This window comes from Salmo salar, chromosome ssa17, assembly GCF_905237065.1.
Source record: "Salmo salar chromosome ssa17, Ssal_v3.1, whole genome shotgun sequence".
Classification (NCBI taxonomy): domain Eukaryota; kingdom Metazoa; phylum Chordata; class Actinopteri; order Salmoniformes; family Salmonidae; genus Salmo; species Salmo salar.
In genome coordinates this window covers 35293850-35313413 of record NC_059458.1, presented here as the reverse complement: position 1 = coordinate 35313413, position 19564 = coordinate 35293850, and the positions used below count along the sequence as shown (strand labels likewise).

General features: G+C 39.7%; 1 protein-coding gene across 2 annotated transcripts in view; it reads left to right on the top strand.

Moving 5' to 3' along the window:
- LOC106575979 (zinc finger protein OZF) overlaps window positions 1-10396 on the top strand; it is a 154439-nt gene extending 144043 nt beyond the window's left edge. Inside the window, exons 4-5 of one of the 2 annotated variants that reach the window (XM_045698526.1) lie at window positions 1165-1413; window positions 5479-10396. In XM_045698526.1, the coding sequence (XP_045554482.1) occupies window positions 1165-1413; window positions 5479-6563 (1334 nt within the window). In that variant the 3' untranslated portion in view covers window positions 6564-10396. Of the gene's footprint in view, window positions 1-1164; window positions 1414-1801; window positions 1950-5478 lie in introns of those variants that run through there. The other variant, XM_045698527.1, reaches the window with a different exon arrangement.
- Window positions 10397-19564: the final 9168 nt, after the last annotated feature.

Below are 19564 nucleotides of genomic sequence, written 5' to 3'. Positions count from 1 at the left end.
CTTCTCCCACTGCTGGCCAGTGGGCTTCCTCTCACTACCATATTTGGCAGTGAGTGGAAACGTTCAGCGGATGCTTCACATTTATACTTCTGGTGAAATATCTGTCTCATTGTTCTATCTGTGGCTGTACTGTGGTAGTGGGGGAACAGGAAGTTCCAGGCAGGCACGCACCATTCTTCAGAATAAAGAAAGCGCCAGATCAGTGCAGTTTCTATTTACTACTACAGTTATGTAATAGCAGGTATAAACTTTCTAATATCAAAACAACATGTCATACCATGCTAGGTAACAAATCCGTTAATGTCTTATCACGTTTGGTAATGGTTTGTTATTTTTTTGTCAGATCAAGTGAATGTGAAACTATTTTAAGTCACGCAGCTAGAAACTATGTTTGTCTGAATGGATGTACATAATTTCTTCAAGGTCATTTAATAAAAAATCGATTTGAGATTTCTGAGTTTGTTTTGCATGTTATTGGTTTTGTGTGAAATTCACAAGCTGGTAAAATGGTGGCGTCCATTCTATCTGCGTCAACAGGCTTCAGTGCAGGTGCAGAGCCAATTTCACGGTCGCACTACAGTTTTGAAGCAGAACGCAATGATTATCATATGTAGTAATATTCAGACACATTCAGTTCTATATTTATCTGTAAATTATGGTGTGAATGGGAAATGTGATTGTTTTTTGATGTGAAATACAGTGAAGTCGAGGTTATTCAGGAAAATAGTACATAGTGCTGCCTTAAAACATACTGCAACCTTGTACTAAATGGTTTTTGAGTCATTTATGCATTTGGGAAATCTACTATAGGTTAAGTTAATTTTTGTTGTGTAGACAAATTTTAAAGCGTGTACTTTGTCCAATTTGAATGAATTAATGTTTTGTTACCTACCTCATCTTTTGAAATGAGATGGACAGGAGCTGATTACTGCCACCTCAAATTTCTAGTGTTTGAGCTCATGTTCCTCTTATAGAATATTAGTTCAACAGTATTGTGGAGCTCCTGCACCTAAATATAAACAGTACCGGCACCTATTTCAGTCCAAGTCTAGTACTGAATTAGATCATTGAACAAGAAGAAATAATAATATATATTTTTGAGAGTAAAGAAAGTGCCTGATCTGTCAAGACAAACTTTTTTTCTGTTACTCGTTGTTACTATAGGACGACTAGAATTAAGTCTGAAGCCGGTAACATCAACATTGAGGACAAACCCAGCCTGCCTCTCTCCTTCCACACTGAGTCCAAACCTACAGTCACTGGGTCTTGATTGTGACATTGGAGTCCAGTTTGCACTGCAGGATCCAGAGATGGCATCAGTGAAGCTGGAAGACTGCAGTCAAACACTGGAGCTGAATGTCTACATTAAAGATGAAGAAGTGGAGGAGAAGATTGGGAAATATCTTACTCATGGTAAGAGCAGGTTCTATCTAACTAAGTTTGTTGTTCATTCCAACTTCCCACTGTGCATGAAAAGTTGCAGTAGAACTGTTTCATGATGAACTGTTACAATGAGAAGGTAGATGTTATTTCATTCTACTGAGACTTGCATGGTTTGACACCAGTATTGCCAGTATTTGTTTTATTCACTGGGCTATCTGGAGTGCTCAGAGAGTAGACTAAAGAAGTGAAGTAGACAAACTGCCAGTGTTTTAAAGTTCTATGAAATAAGCTTGTGTAGTTACTAACCCTTGTGATAGTGAGTGGAGGACTCTTACCCACTTTTATGTTGTTATGTAGTTTAATTCCCCTTTTGTATTGTCCAGCCTACTGATATGAATACATATGTCACCCGGTACAGCCAGAAGAGGACTGGTCACCTCTTTGAGCCTGGTTCCTCTCTGCATTTCTTCCAAGGATCCTGCTTTCTAGGGAGTTTTTACTAGCCACTGTGCTTCTACATCAGCATTGCTTGCTCTTTGGGGATTTTAGGCTGGGTTTCTGTAATGCACTTTGACATTTGCTGATGTAAAAAGGGCTTCATAATATACATTTGATTGACATGTATTAGAGGTCGACCGATTATGATTTTTTTAACGCCGATACCGATTATTGGAGGACCCCAAAAAAAGCCTATACCAATTAATCGGCCAATTTTTTTACAACTTTTTTTATTTAGTTATTTTGATAATGACAATTACAACAATACTGAATGAACACTTATTTTAACTTAATATAATACATCAATAAAATCAATTTAGCCTCAAATAAATAATGAAATATGTTCAATTTGGTTTAAATAATGCAAAAACAAAGTGTTGGAGAAGAAAGTAAAAGTACAATATGTGCCATGTAAAAAAGCTAACGTTTAAGTTCCTTGCTCAGAACACGAGAACATATGAAAGCTGGTGGCTCCTTTGAACATGAGTCTTCAATATTCCTTAGGTAAGAAGTTTTAGGTTGTAGTTATTATAGGAATTATAGGACTATTTCTCTCTATGCGATTTGTATTTCATATACCTTTGACTATTGATTGTTCTTATAGGCACTTTAGTATTGCCAGTGTAACAGTATAGCTTCCATCCCTCTCCTCGCTCCTACCTGGGCTTGAACCAGGAACACATCGACAAAAGCCACCCTCGAAGCAGCGTTACCCATGTAGAGCAAGGGGAAACAACTACTCCAAGTCTCAGAGCGAGTGACGTTTGAAACGCTATTAGCGCGCACCCGGCTAACTAGCTAGCCATTTCAAATTGGTTACACCAGCCTAATCTTGGGAGTTGACAGGCTTGAAGTCATAAACAGCGCAATGCATTGCGAAGGGCTGCTGGCAAAAAGCACGAAAGTGCTATTTTGAATGAATGCTTACGAGCCTGCTGCTGCCTACCATCGCTCAGACTGCTCTATCAAATCATAGACTTAATTATAACATAATAACACACAGAAATACGAGCCTTAGGTCATTAATATGGTCAAATCCGGAAACTATCATCTCGAAAACAAAACGTTATTCCTGTTACATTGCACAACCTTCAATGTTATGTCATAATTACGTAAAATTCTGGAAAATTAGTTCGCAACGAGCCAGGCGGCCCAAACTGTTGCATATACCCTGACTGCGTGCAATGAACGCAAAATGACACAATTTCACCTGGTTAATATTGCCTGCTAACCTGGATTTCTTTTAGCTAAATATGCAGGTTTAAAAATATATACTTCTGTGTATTGATTTTAAGAAAGGCATTGATGTTTATGGTTAGGTACAGTCATGCAACGATTGTGCTTTTTTCCGCATATGCGCTTTTGTTCAATCATCCCCCGTTTGGCGAAGTCGGCTGTCTTTGTTAGGAAGAAATAGTCTTCACAGTTCGCAACGAGCCAGGCGGCCCAAACTGCTGCATATACCCTGACTCTGTTTGCAAGAGAAGTGACACATTTTCCCTAGTTAAAATAAATTCATGTTAGCAGGCAATATTAACTAAATATGCAGGTTTAAAAAATATATACTTGTGTATTGATTTTAAGAAAGGCATTGATTTTTATGGTTAGAGCAACGTGTACCTAAGCGATTATATGCAACGCAGGACAGGCTAGATAAACTAGTAATATCATCAACCATGTGTAGTTAACTAGTGATTATGATTGATTGATTTGTTTTTTATAAGATAAGTTTAACCTCTATGGGCTAGGTGGTACGCAAGCGTCCCACCCGTGGTGCACTCCATCAACAGCAGGTGCATTTCAAGAGCGGCAAATTTGAATCCAAATAAATGCCAAAATTCAAATTTTTCAAACATACAACTATTTTACACCCTTTGAAAGATAAACATCTCCTTAATCTAACCACGTTTTACGATTTCAAAAAGGTTTTACGGCGAAAGCATAAATTTAGAGTATGTTAGGACAGTACATTTACAAGAGTTGTGTGTAATGTTGTGCCAATTCAAAGACAGGCGTCACCAAAACCATAAATCAGCTAAAATGATGCACTAACCTTTTACAATCTCCAACAGATGACACTCCTAGGACATTGTGTTAGACAATGCATGCATTTTTAGTTCTATCAAGTTCATATTTATATCCAAAAACAGCGTTTTACTGTGGCGTTGATGTTCAGGAAATCGTTTCCCTCCAATAACCGGCATTCAAGTCAGCACCACAAATTAAATAATTAAAATTAGAAAACATTGGTAAAATATTATATTGTCATTTAAAGAATTATAGATTTACATCTCTTGAACGCAATCAACTTGCCAGATTTAAAAATAACCTTACTGGGAAATCACACTTTGCAATAATCTGAGCACTGCGCCCAGAAAAATACGCGTTGCGATACAGACTAGCCGTCATGTTGGGGAGATCTAAAATCGAAAATACTATGTAAATAATCCATTACCTTTGATTCTCTTCATCAGATGTCACTTCCAGGTATCACAGGTCCATAACGAATGTAGTTTTGTTCAAAAAAGCTCATCATTTATGTCCAAAAATCTCCGTCTTGTTAGCACATGATCTAAGCCCGCCGGACTTCACTTCATGAACGAGGGGAAAAAATATATTTACGTTCGTTCAAACATGTCAAACGTTGTATAGCATAAATCATTAGGGCCTTTTTTAACCAGAACATGAATAATATTCAAGGTGGACGAATGCATTCTCTTTTATAACGTATTGGAACGAGGGTACCCAACATGAACTCGTGCGCCAGGTGTCTAATGGGCCATCATCGTTCCATGGCTCTTGTTCGGTCAGATCTCCCTCCAGAAGACTCAAAACACTTTGTAAAGGCTGGTGACATCTAGTGGAAGCAATAGGAAGTGCCAAAATATTCCTCAGCCCCTGTGTTTTTCAATGGCATAGGTTTAAAGGTAATACAACACATCAGGTATCCACTTCCTGTCAGAAAATGTCTCAGGGTTTTGCCTGCCAAATGAGTTCTGTTATACTCACAGACACCATTCAAACAGTTTTAGAAACTTTAGGGTGTTTTCTATCCATATATAATAAGTATATGCATATTCTAGTTACTGGGTAGGATTAGTAACCAGATTAAATCGGGTAAATTTTTTTATCCAGCCGTGCAAATACTGCCCCCTAGCCCCAACAGGTTAATGCTAGCTAGCAACTTACCTTGGCTTCTTACTGCATTCGCGTAACAGGCAGGCTCCTCGTGGAGTGCAATGTAAAGCAGGTGGTTAGAGCGTTGGACTAGTTAACCGTAAGGTTGCAAGATTGAATCCCTGAGCTGACAAGGTAAAAATCTGTCGTTCTGCCACTGAACAAGGCAGTTAACCCACCGTTCCTAGGCCATCATAGAAAATAAGAATGTGTTCTTAACTGACTTGCCTAGTTAAATAAAGGTAAAAAAAAAATGATTTGTAAAAAAAAATCGGCCAAGTCGGCGTCCAAAAATACCGATTTCCGATTTGTTGTGAACTTGAAATCGGCCCTAATTAAATAGGCCATTCTGATTAATCGGTCGACCTGTAACATGTATATCACACCAACTGACTGGTTCTTCTGATGTTGTTCACACAGGAGACCATGTTGAGACATTCTCTACATCCAGAGACAAACAGCAGGAAGGTCATGGAGCTAAGAGGTCTCACCGCTGCCCACATTGTGAGGAGATTTTCCCAATTCTATCAAAGCTAAAAATACACCTAAAAATACACTCAGGAGAGAATCCGTATTCCTGTACTGACTGTGGGAAGAGATTCACAACATCAAGGGCTCTGACAGTTCACCAGAGACTGCACCCTGGAGAAAAGCCTTACTCCTGCCCTGACTGTGGAAAGATTTTCTCTCGACTGGGCACCTTAAAAAGACACGAATATATACATACAGGAGTGAAGCCTTACTCCTGCTCTGACTGTGTAAAATGCTACACATCATCATCTGAGCTAAAACTTCATCAGAGAGTGCACACTGGAGAGAAGCCTTACTCCTGCTCTGACTGTGGGAAGAGTTTCTCTCGACAGGGTTTTTTAAAAGTACATGAACTTATACATACAGGAGTGAAGCCTTACTCCTGCTCTGACTGTGGGAAGATTTTCTCTCGACTGGGCACCTTAAAAAGACACGAATATATACATACAGGAGTGAAGCCTTACTCCTGCTCTGACTGTGTAAAATGCTACACATCATCATCTGAGCTAAAACTTCATCAGAGAGTGCACACTGGAGAGAAGCCTTACTCCTGCTCTGACTGTGGGAAGAGTTTCTCTCGACAGGGTTTTTTAAAAGTACATGAACTTATACATACAGGAGTGAAGCCTTACTCCTGCTCTGACTGTGGGAAGATTTTCTCTCAACTGGGCCACTTAAAAAGACATGAACGTATACATACAGGAGTGAAGCCTTACTCCTGCTCTGACTGTGTGAAATGCTTCACAACATCAACTGAGCTAAAAGTCCATCAGAGAACACACACAGGAGAGAAGCCTTACTCCTGCTCTGACTGTGTAAAATGTTTCACAACATCAACTGAGCTAAAAGTCCATCAGAGAACACACACAGGCGAGAAGCCTTACTCCTGCTCTGACTGTGGAAAGAGTTTCTCTCAATCGTGCCACTTAAAAAGACACCAAGGTAAATTTAAAGGAGAGAAGCCTTACCACTGATCTGACTGTGGAAAATGTTTTTAAAACAACAGCTGAGCTTAAAGGTCATCAGAGAACAGACACAAGAGAGAAGCCTTACTTCTGCTCTTAATTTGGCAAGAGTAACTCGAGTAAAAGTCTAAAAGTATTTGGTTGTAAATATACCTTAGTATCAAAAGTAAAAGTGAATAATTAAAAATTCCTTAAATTAACCTCTACGTGATGGATGTCCCTTAACCTGGACGGTTGTTGCTAACGTGCGCCAATGTGACTAAAATTATGTTGTATACAACAGCCAACTTTCCAGGACATAGACATGTTTTTATATGGGCAGAAAGCTTAAATTCTTGTTAATCTTCTACAGTGTCCAATTTAACATTAGCTGTTACATTGAAAGAATACCATGCTATTGTTTGAGGAGAGTGCACAACAACATTTATCATGGCAACTGGTTTAATACATTCACCTCTGAAGGTCAATAATGTACTTACATTCAGTAATCTTGCTCTGATTTGTCATCCTGAGGGTCCCAGAGATAAAATGTAGCGTAGTTTCATTTGCTAAAATCTATTTTTATGTTCAAATGTAGGAACTGGGTTCTACATTTTTAACCCCTGCTGTCTCTGGCACCACACCCACCCTGCCCAGCCATCTAGATGTGTGAAAGTTTGTGTATAAACTAATGGTCCATCATGTATGACATTCCTGGCAGTGTGTAAACTTAAATGTTTTATTTCTAGAGCATTTTTGTATGTTCTCTATAGTTTTGTACTTAAATGTATCAATTGACCAATTCAGCACATTTGGGGAAACTCCTGGCAGACTTGATACAGTGCAGTAATGTAATTCTTCACTGGATCAGTCAGAACCTTTGCACACTGCTGCCATCTGGTGGCCAAAATCTAAACCACACCTAGACTCCTATCTGAAAGTATGGGCTTTCTCTTGCATTTCAAAGATGAAAAAGAAAAACACAGGTTTTATTGTTTATATTATCTTTTACCAGATCTAATGTGTTATTTTCCAACATTAATTTCACATTTCCACACACTTCAAATGGTATCAAGAGTATGCATATCCTTGCTTCAGGTGCTGAGCTACAAGCAGTTAGATTTGGGTATGTTGTTTTAGGTGAAAATGTAAAAGTGTACGATCCTTAAGACGTTTTTAAGCAAACCAGATGGCACAATTGTGTGTTTTATTTTTTACATTACGGTAACCAGGGGCACACTCCAACACCATTTACAAGCAAAGCATTTGTGTTTAGTCAGTCCACCAGACCAGAGGCAGTAGGGATGACCAGGGATGTTATCTTGATAAGTGTGTGAATTGGACCATTTTCTGTCCTGCTAATCATAAAAACATTTGAGTTCTTTTGAGTGTCAGGGAAAATGTATGGAGTTAAAAGTATTATTTACTCTAGGAATTTTGTGAAATAAATGTAAAAGTTGTCAAAAATATAAATAGTAAAGTACAGATACCCCCAAAAAACTACTTAAATAATTTTTACTTCAGTACTTTACACCACTGTATGCATCCATGCCGTGTGTCAAGGTGAAGGTGTGGGGTGTGTTTTCATGGCACATATTGGGCCCCTTTTTAAAAGTTGAGTAACGTTTGAATGCCACAGAATATCTAAACATCATTGCCAATCAGGTGCCTCCCTTCATGGCAGCAGTGTATCCATCTGCAAATGGATTCTTTTAGCAGGATTATGCCTAATGCCACAAGGTTTGTCCAGGAATGGTTCCAAGAACATTACTTCTTTGTCCATCTGTGGGAGGAGATGGAATGAGCTATTTGGAGTAGATCCATTCGCAGCCAACTTGACACAATTGTAGGAAGCATTGGAGTCAACATGGGCCAGCATCTCTTTAGAACGCACTCAACACCTTGGACAGTCCATGTCCTGACGAATTGAGGCTGTTCCTAGGACAAAGGGGGGTGCAACTCACTATTAGGAAGGTGTTTCAAATATGTTGTACTAGGGATGCACCGATATGACATTTTTGGCCAATACGCTATCCAATATTTTCCTTGCCAAAAGAACGATACCAATAACCGATATTTAACATTTTAGCGGCCTTTTAAGCATTCTAGTACAGTTAAATAGTTAACACGGACGCAGTGGTCTGCAAGAGGCGTCACTACAGTCCCTGGTTTGAATCCAGGCTGTATCACATCCAGACATGATTGAGAGTCCCATAGGGCGGCGCACAATTGGCCCAGTGTCGTCCGGGGTAGGCCGTCCTTGTAAATAAGAATTTTGTTCTTAATTAACTGATTTGCCTAGTTAAGTAAAGTTTACACACACACAGTCTTGTATTTGTAACCAATTTAGGACTCCTCACAAATACATACATTTTGAGGACCATGCTTTCCAGATATCTTAGAATCACAGAAATTACACTCATGAGTTAGAAAACAAATCTATTATGAGGAAATCACCTAAAGTTGCTGACACCTTGAAAAAAGTTAACTTGTAATTTTACCAACTACTTGAGACCGTACATTGCAAATCAAATTGTATTGGTCACATACACATGGTTAGCAGATGTTAATGCAAGTGTAGCGAAATGCTTGTGCTTCTAGTTCCGACCGTGCAGTAATATCTAACAAGTAATCTAACAATTTCACGACAACTACCTTATACACTCACAAGTGTAAAGGAATGAATAAGAATATGTACATATAAATATAAGGATGAGCGATGGCCAAACGGCATAGGCAAGATGCAGTAGATGGTATAGAGTACAGTATATACATATGAGATGAGTAATGCAGGGTATGTAAACATGATATAAAGTGGCATTGTTTAAGTGACTAGTGATACGTTTATTACATCAAATTATTAAAGTGGCTAGAGATTGAATCTGTATGTTGGCAGCAGCCACTCGGCCATCGAGAGAATACCTCTTATGAAATCTATAAAAGCTATCCAACTGCCTACGTTTTACCTAATGGAAGCGTAAAATAATTAACAAGTTTAAATTCTTGATATTTGACCCATTCATTCTATTTTATGACTGAAAATATTCATGTTGAAGCCACAATGATGCAACTCAACGGCTGAAGTGTAGTTCTTCTGTAAAGTATTTCAACTGGAACAACCATTTCACTAATGGATTCAATATATCCAAGTAACAGTTTAATAGTTTAGAATGTATTTTTTTTTTCTGTAACATTCAAAGTCAGCAGGCTTTGTATTCTTGAGACCTTAGTCACTCCAAAAGTGAACAACCCACCTGGGAAGACTTCCCCCGAACAGAGTGAGATGGAGGACATTCATCAATTGCCTATGAGCTTAAGTCAAATAAGTCCCATTAAATCCTCAGAGGTACACCAAGATACCCAGAAGCATCTCATACACTTATTTTCTCTGATCTGCAACTATTCTGTTGTGTACATAGAACTTTACTGCTCTCCAGTCCCTGTTTACTAGCGTGTGGGGAGAAGCAGCAATGCATTTCTGTCTTGTTTTCCAGGCGTTTTTCCCATTCGGATAAAATCTTCAACTGCATCCACCTCTATTGTCGACCAATACCTTTTTGTTTCTTTGGAAAGAGATGACATCATGAATGACTACATTATATAAAGGTTGAGAACAATACAGTACTTGAACATTTCTCTGTATTTACTCTACAAGGTTGCAGCTGTATCTGCAGAGAGTGTGTTGAGGTTAAACTAACAATCCCATCTAAATAACTACATAGAGGATGTGAGAGAAGAATGTGCAATGCTGACATTAAGGCAGACTCAATCTGTATGGAATCTAAGCCCAACAAATTGTTTGCAATGTAAGCCTTATAATAAAAGCAATACTTATTAAATGAAGTTCCCTCCCCCAAGAAAAACAATGTAAAGCGTGGTAATCCTTCTGTGTTATCATCTATCCTGACACACTAGTTCCCTCCTCCAGGTAAAACAATGTAAAGCGTGGTAATCCTTCTGTGTTATCATCTATCCTGACACACTAGTTCCCTCTTCCAGGTAAAACAATGTAAAGCGTGGTAATCCTTCTGTGTTATCATCTATCCTGACACACTAGTTCCCTCCTCCAGGTAAAACAATGTAAAGTATGGTAATCCTTCTGTGTTATCATCTATCCTGACACACTAGTTCCCTCCTCCAGGTAAAACAATGTAAAGCGTGGTAATCCTTCTGTGTTATCATCTATCCTGACACACTAGTTCCCTCCTCCAGGTAAAACAATGTAAAGCGTGGTAATCCTTCTGTGTTATCATCTATCCTGACACACTAGTTCCCTCCTCCAGGTAAAACAATGTAAAGCGTGGTAATCCTTCTGTGTTATCATCTATCCTGACACACTAGTTCCAGATCTAACGTCTTGACTTGTGTCCAATCCAACCTGAACCGTTCTGTGCTGGCATGGTTGGAAATACACTAACTGATGAAGACAGGATTGATCTGGACCAGCACAGTACCATACGTTGACACTACAGAGTGAAAATGCACTGACTGAAGGCAGCAGGAAACATGCTAACCATGTGAGCCTCTCTTGTCCCAGCTTTCCCTTGGTCATTGGCTGTTTGGCCCGAGTCGCTGACATCTCTCCTGGAAAACATGTATTTTTCGAAAAGGACATTGTAATTAAGAATACGTCCATGTCTATGTAAGGTATAGGCATACCGGTCAGATTTTCTTCATAGGATTTTTCAGACGACACCTTTCTCTCAGTCATTCTCTGATGAACAAGAGTCTGCAGCCTCATTATTTTCAGCCATGTTTATTTATTAAAGATAGCCAAAAGAAGAATGCTAAATTGAGGCAAGCTAAATCTGCGCAAAACAAAACTTTGGTTTTTATTGTCAAAGTGTAAACTTTTTGCCATTAAACTAAACACTGGGACTGGGAAAACTTACCACTGGGACTGATGGTTATTTGATCCAGAGTTTTCTCCTTGAACTCTGCCAATCTGCCCTGTTCCCACGCCATCAGTATTTTACTTATTTTTGCCAACTGAAGCGTTCCCTCTGGAAGACGGTAGAACTTTCGATGAATCCGAATGTCGTGACCCAAGAAGTCAGCAAACTGGTCCTGTTCTGTATCATTGAGATTTAACACTCTGGAGAGGGTGGCAACCTGTTTTCGTAGTTTAGTTGATGACAATGCTTCAGGTAACTTGGCACCACATTGTTTGGCATAGACGCGGATGCAGTCATTCCCCCGAAAATGTGTATCATCCTGGCCTGGCAAATAAGTAGATATTTCTCTAAAGATTCCACCATCACTGGAGTGAGGATTACAAGCACCTTCCTGCCACGCTTCCCACAGGTTTCAATGTGTTCAAAATGCGCACAGAGGAGTCTCTCAACCTCTGTTAGCGCCACTGCAACATCTTTGTTAAGTGGGGATTTGTCCCTGGAGTGAAATGTTGCCACAGACATCTTTGACACCTCTCCCTCTTTTCCTGTTGAAGATAATCATCTGAGCCAGTATCACTTTTGCTAGATTGCTCCATTTTCTTGACGTTCTCATCGCACAGTTGGTTGTAGTATTGTTTCTGCTTTTTGTGTATTTTTTTTAACGTCATCTGCTAATGGAATAAGCTGCGGTGCGTTCCATTTCTTCTGTTCAAGTGTCCGATATGCAGCAGAAGAGAGAATTTCATTCCAGCGAAGACGGTAGATGCCTTGGAAGTCTCGGACAAGCTTAAACTTTTCTTCATTCTGGGTAATAATATCTTCACACTCCATGACGTGTGCAATTTTCTGGATGCTTTGCCCAAGCTTTGTCGCCAGGGTTGCTTTTTTGGATTTTTGTCTTTTCATCATAGCCAGTCACTTCTTTGACAGCTTTTATGATGTGTTGGAAGTGTTTTGGGTTGATATAATCCTTCATCTTTTTCAGTGGTGTCACCTTTCTACCTTTAATCACGAGTCTCCCTAGTTCTTGCAAAGTTTGACAAATGTGCTGGTGTTGTGAGGGGTTTTATTTTTATTTTTTGAATTTCACTTTTATTTAACCAGGTAGGCTAGTTGAGAACAAGTTCACATTTGCAAGTGCGACCTGGCCAAGATAAAGCGTAGCAATTTGACACATACAACAACACAGAGTTACACATGGAATAAACAAACATACAGTCAATAATACAGTAGAACAAAATAAAACAAAAAAAGTCTATATACAGTGAGTGCAAATTAGGTAAGTTAAGACAATAAATAGGCCATAGTGGCGAAGTAATTACAATATAGCAATTAAAACACTGGAATGGTAGATGTGCAGAAGATGAATGTGCAAGTAGAGATACTGGGGTGCAAAGGAGCAAGATAAATAAATAAATACAGTATGGGGATGAGGTAGGTAGATGGATGGGCTGTTTACAGATGGGCTATGTACAGGTGCAGTGATCTGTGAGCTGCTCTGACAGCTGGTGCTTAGAGCTAGTGAGCGAGATATGAGTTTCCAGCTTCAGAGATTTTTGTAGTTCGTTCCAGTCATTGGCAGCAGAGAACTGGAAGGAAAGACGACCAAAGGAGGAATTGGCTTTGGTGGTGACCAGTGAGATATACCTGCTGGAGCGCATGCTACGAGTGGGTGCTGCTATGGTGACCAGTGAGCTGAGATAAGGCGGGGCTTTACCTAGCAGAGACTTGTAAATAACCTGTAGCCAGTGGGTTTGGCGACGAGTATGAAGCGAGGGCCAACCAACGAGGGTTCTCCCCTTTTTTGTTGTACATTTTTTCACCCAATGCCAAGATGTATCTGTCTTCTTTTACTGCATGGGCTACATCATCTTGAGCCATGTTACTCACAAGTTTCCATACCTTTTCGCTCACTCCTTTAGCAACCGGTTGAGCATTAGCACAGAGTGCTTGTATTCTGGTTTTGCCTGGCATCTCCTTTCGAACGTTTTGTGCTAGTGTGCACTGTGCCACATGCTTCCACATAGATTTGCATTTAAAGAGCCCATGGCAGGCAAAACAATGCTGATAGTCCTGGTGATTGGTCTTGTCATCACTTGTTTGTTTACATGGTACCAAAACCCCCTTTCCTTCTTTAAGTGCCTGAATGTTGTGTGCCCGATTCCCCTTCTTGTGAAGGAGATTTAGCTGAAGTCTCCTAGCTTTTGATCTCTTTGCAAACCGAAGTGCAGTAGCTACTTCTATTTCATCCCCATGTTTGTTGTAAATGACGGGCAATTTTGGATTGCGGTTGCTCGCAAAACAGACAGAATTGCTTTTTTTGTGGTACTTTTTGGATCCATCTACTTCTGAGACATTCATTACAAGCAATGATTCACTGCTAGTGTTTGACATTGGGGAACTAGTACATCTCTTATAAGTATTTGCATATTGCTTCTTTCTCTTGAGTTCTGATTCTCCATTTGAGCTGCATCTCTTGTTAGTCTTCTTGTAGTGATTCTTTCTCTTGACTCCTGCTATTTTATCTGAACTGTCTCCCTCAGACTAAATCAATGTGTTTACTTCTGTCCACCCTTGTCTTTGGTTCTGAAAAATCATCGGAATTCTCTTCCTCTGATGATTCTGATGGCCCTGGGACATAATCATCTTCACTGTTGTCAATGCTGGTTATTGAGTCAGCAGTCTTGTATCAACTGTATTTGGTCAACTGTATTGAACAAAACAATTATATTGGATAACTAGACAGATGACACAAAGTATTTGGACACCGGCACATTTTGATTAGTTTTGACTCTGTGCTCCTCTACTTTAGATTTTGTTATAATACAATGAATATGGGATGAAAGTGCAGACTTGCCCATCTTTGATTTACAAAGCTGATTCACAAGAACTTACAGTATGTGCTGGTGTTGAATGACACTTTAACTTACGTATATGCTGTCTGTTCTGATCAACGGCGGTGCATCATCCAACACATGGACTATCGACCCAGAAGTACTGGCAGCCTCAGAGGTACTGGCAGCCTCGGTGTCTGACATCTAAGGATACAATAAAATGATATTAGTCATGTGCAAATTAGGCAATAAGATATGATAACGATTCAACCAATCCCCAGTATCCTCATTCTAAACAACTGACAAACCTGAGCTTCGGGATTTATCATTTCCTTTTCAAATCTGGCCTCACAAGTTGAATGATGATTCTTTAGAGTTTCCATGCGCCTTCTTAGCTTCTGCAGTGCCTTTGTAAAGGAAGACAAAAATAATAGTTGAGACTTAATAAAATGACAAGATTGCTCGGCACACAACAGGGGATGGGCTGGGGGACACTAATGACTGTTATCATTGACTAATAGAGGTCCAATAAACATCTATTACAATTTCTGTTTTTTAAAACTACTTTCAAGGTAAAAAAGCAAGGATAAACATAACATAAGCACATTATGCAAGTTCCTGGATGCAACTAAAGCTGAATTTGCTTTTATGGATGGACTAAAAGAGAATCAGTATGAGTGGTTTGGCTAAAGCAAGGCAAGCATACTCTAAATACTAGGCGAAGCAGAAAATACTAGGCTATGCCTTAAAACATACCGCATTGGTTATTTTGTAGGTTCCTGGACTCATATCTTCCATTTTGTTTTTGATCTTAAAAAATGTGTGTAAGAAATAGGGATTTGGTTAAAGAATCTGGCAATATATGTAGATATTTTTTCAAGACCATGTATTGTCACAGTCCTACCAAATTTGACACTTTCCACAACCCTTATTCATGTTGGGGTGTTTCACTTTTCATCTGTTTTGTCAAGTCATAAGCCTGCATGTGTGTTAAAATATTTAAATCCCCTCATTAAATTAATGTATTTATTAATTAGTGCTGAAAATTCACTTTTTCCGGGCATTGCTACGGGGTCCCTGAAAGAGCTATCGAACAGAAACTATAGGGTCCGTCTCTATGGGCTGAGGCGGTTTCAATGCACCTAGTGTTGTGATTCTGGGACTTTTCTAAATGTTGTCATTTTGGCAACGTTAAAAATGAATTTAAGTCATTGCAAATGTAAGGAGGCTGTTTCTCGGCCTGAGAACCTTCTAGAACTACATAACTCACCGTGCACCATCGACTTAAGCTCTACAACAGGTATATAAAGTTTCAGAGCTCTAGGTCTGACAGTTCTTTGATGGTTTGAACGCAGGTAACTATTGCAGGCTCTGTGTGTCTGTAAGCCCCACACTGTGTCACTCCACATTGACTGTGTGAGTTTTTTTTATTGGACATCTGATGGGAGAAATTACTGGATTACAGTTCATGAGGGTTGCCTAATCACATGACATTTTGGAAAGATGTGACCTTTTTAACCCTTTGAAACAGCCCCTATGACCCCAATGTAAGACACTTACGGTTGTCACAGGAAGCTGAAAGTAAACACATATCCTCATTGGGGTAGGCTTTTACAGAATCATGAGTTTCAAGTCTTTACGTTAAGAACTGACTGATTTACAGAGGGTTGAATTCAGTGTTTTTCACAAACTGCAGGGAGTGAAATCAAAACCACGTTTAGGGTCCCTTCTTGCTTCTCCTTGCTTGCTTTGTCAGTAGCAGTTGGTGACACACAGCATAAAATACCCTCTCCTTTCTATGCACATATGGATGTTGACAATCACAAAAAAATCCCTGAGCCAGCTTCTACAGTCAAATCAGAAAAATCTAGATGTTCATTGACTACAGCACAGCATTCAACACCATAGTACCCTCCAAGCTCATCACTAAATTTGAGGCCCTGGGTCTTGACCCCGCCCTGTGCAATTGGGTTCTGGACTTCCTGATGGGTCGCCCCCGTTCTCAGCCCCCTCCTGTACTCCCTGTTCACCCACGACTGCGTGGCCAAGCACGTCTCCAACTCAATCATCAAGTTTGGAGACGACACAACATTGGTGGGCTTGATCACCAACAACGACGAGACAGCCTACAAGGAGGAGGTGAGGGCTCTTGGAGTGTCGTGTCAAGAAAATAACCTCTCACTCAACGTCAGCAAAACAAAAGAGATGATCGTGGACTTCAGGAAACAGCAAAGGGTGCACCCACCTATCATCATCGACGGGACAGCAGTGGAGAAGGTGGAAAGTTTCAAGTTCCTCAATGTACATGTCACCGATAAACTAAAATGGTCTACCCACACAGACAGTGTGGTGAAGAATGCGCAGCAGCCGAAATACAGTCTTGAAATTATTGAACAATTTAATAAATGGAACACTAGTCACTTTAATAATGCCACTTTAAGAATGTTTACATATCTCACACTACTCATCTCATATGTATATACTGCATACTGTATCCTATATGATCAATTCTACACTATTTGTATATGTATATATTCTTATCCCATTCCTTTACTACATTGTGTGTATTAGCTATTGTTGTGAAATTGTTAGATTTACCTGTTAGATACTGCTGCACTGTCGGATCTAGATGCACAAGTGTTCGCCACAATCGCTATTACATCTGCTAACCATGTGTATTTATATACGGTATGTTATACCATATATGGCATCTTGCCTATGCCGCTCGGTCATTACTCATCCATATATTTATATGTATATATTCTATTCTATCCCTTTACTTGATTTGTGTGTATTAGGTAGTTGTTGTGGAATAGTTGTTGTGGAATTGTTAGATTACTTGTTAGATATTACTGCACTGGGTCCTAAATTGGTTACAAATACAAGACTGTGTATGTATGTGTGTGTGTGTGTGTGACAAGAACATTTGATTTGATTTGATACAATGCTGCAGTATTGTACTGTATGTTACCACTAGGTGGCTACAAAAATACCTCCTTCTTAGTACCCTGACAGTTTTATGTGATTTTCAAACCAGGCATATTAGCAGGCAATTCCAGTGGTTTTCCTAGTGAGGACCATGTTTTTGGACCTAACTTGTCCAAAGGTCCTAATATGGAAGGTCTTTATATAATACAGTCTCAAAAACAAGAACACACACCGACCAAAAAGTAATTTTGTTGGCATTTACGTATGTCCCCATTACCAGTAAAACAATCAAAACCTATTTATTTCACTTACTTGCTGTGCTGTTTCCTTGTTCGGTCGTTTTATTCTCAACCAGGATTTCATCATACATGTCAAGCAGTGAAGTTTCAGCTCTGTCTGTCCGTGGCCTCTCTTCCTCATGCGCACTTTCACTGTGTCCGTTTTCATCTTGTCCAGCTGTTTATGTAACATGTCACGTAAACCCTGTTTCTTGTCTGCATTGAAGTAGCAGTCCTTGTACCTAGCATCGAGCATGATGGCGACACAGTCAAGAGGCTCAGAGAGAATGCCACCGAATCGCTTGTTCACAGCATCGAGTACTTTTGTAAGTTAACCCCACGGTCTGTGTCGGTAGTTTTGTTGAGCAGGGGTTGCAATGCCATGAAATAGGGTCTCACGTCTGCTGCAGGCGCAGTTGATTAGCTTATTTCTCGAGTCAGATGTTCGAATGGCGCTAGGAGTGTGTTCATGTATCCAAGTTTTAAACACTGTTGAAATGTCTGCAGCGGTATGAGAACCAGCACATTCTTGAACATGCAATACGGCTTTCCTCAGTACGAAATCCTCGTCGACCCTCTGTACTGTCAGACTCAGTATGCTCATGGTGCTGACATCGCTGGTCCAAATATCAGTTGTGAAGCTAATAGCAGTGACGCCCATAGATGTGCGTTTTAACAATACTGTGTAACTCCGGTAGGGCACCATCTGAAAAATTGTGTGTACCGGGGCTCGACCAGTCGGCGAAAGCCAACATTATCCACGGCGGAGGACGGTTGATTGTCAAGGGCAATGAATTCCATTATCTTGGAGTTAACGGATTTCGCCTTTGAGTTGTCTCGCTGAAATTTTCTTACTCTTTTCAAATGACTGCTTGACTTGAACTTGTTTAGTTATTGGAAGTGTGCTCTTAGTATTTTTCTGCTTTTGTTCTGTGTAGCGCTGTATTTTTCGTGGCGTCATTACTTCATCTACCTACGTTATATAGGTATGCATGTCAGCTTTGACATCCGTTTTGCACATCCGCATTAATTTGGACATTGGACCGATGTCGATGTTGGCATTTTTAGCTAATATCGTCCGATTCCGATATGTTCAACGATATATTGTGCATCCCTATCCGTGTATATCATATAAAGATGGTGTAATGATCAGTTTTTAGCATTAGTTTGGGTGGATTATTTTATTACTAAACAACTTTTGTTTAATGATAAACAAGCTATGAATCAACTAATTGTTTCTTAAATTCTCTTTTAATACTTGATTCGTTATTTTAGTCATTGATGAATGTATTTGAATAACTGTGTTGAAGTTAATTGATCTGGTGGCAGGTAGCCTAGCGGTTAAGAGTGTTTGGCCAGTAACTGAAAGGTCGCTGGTTTGAATCCCGAGCCGACTAGGTGAAAATGTGGCATTGTGCCCTTGAGCAAGGCAATTAACCCATATTTGTCCTGTAAGTCTCTCTGGATAAGAGCATCTGCTAAATGACAAGAATGTAATGAAAAATGTTTGTACATGAATTTATGATGAGCAATCACCCATTTCCTCGTGTGTAATTAAATGAAATAAACTGTTTGAAGTTAAAAACTGTATATATTTTGGCATGGGGCAGATTTTCGGCACAACACCGTCATCAAACTGCCATCTGTTGTAACCCAGTGTCTTAGACCGCTGCGCCACTCGGGACACTCCATCCGAAAAGTTTTTAATGCTTATCAATTGCGTTGCACAAAGTATCAAAAATACTTAAATACTACTTAAACAGGACTCTTAGATAATTTAATTTAAATGTTAAATAGTATTTTTTGATCACAGAAACAATGAGAAAATATGGAATAATAAATTAATAATGAAATGTTCATTACACGGGGTGCTTTATATAATTATCTGCCAGAGAGTAGCCCCAATCGGCCCGAGCCCCAAGTAATACATTTGGACCAGATAACTCACACCGGAATCGGCCTGAGCTCAATCCCCGCATCCCAGACATAAGTAATACTGCCTAAGGCGGACCAGATTCGGGCCACATGACGTCGGCCGAGTCTGACTCTCAGCTTGAATCGGCCCAGATCCTCTGTGCTAGCTGGGATGGGACAAC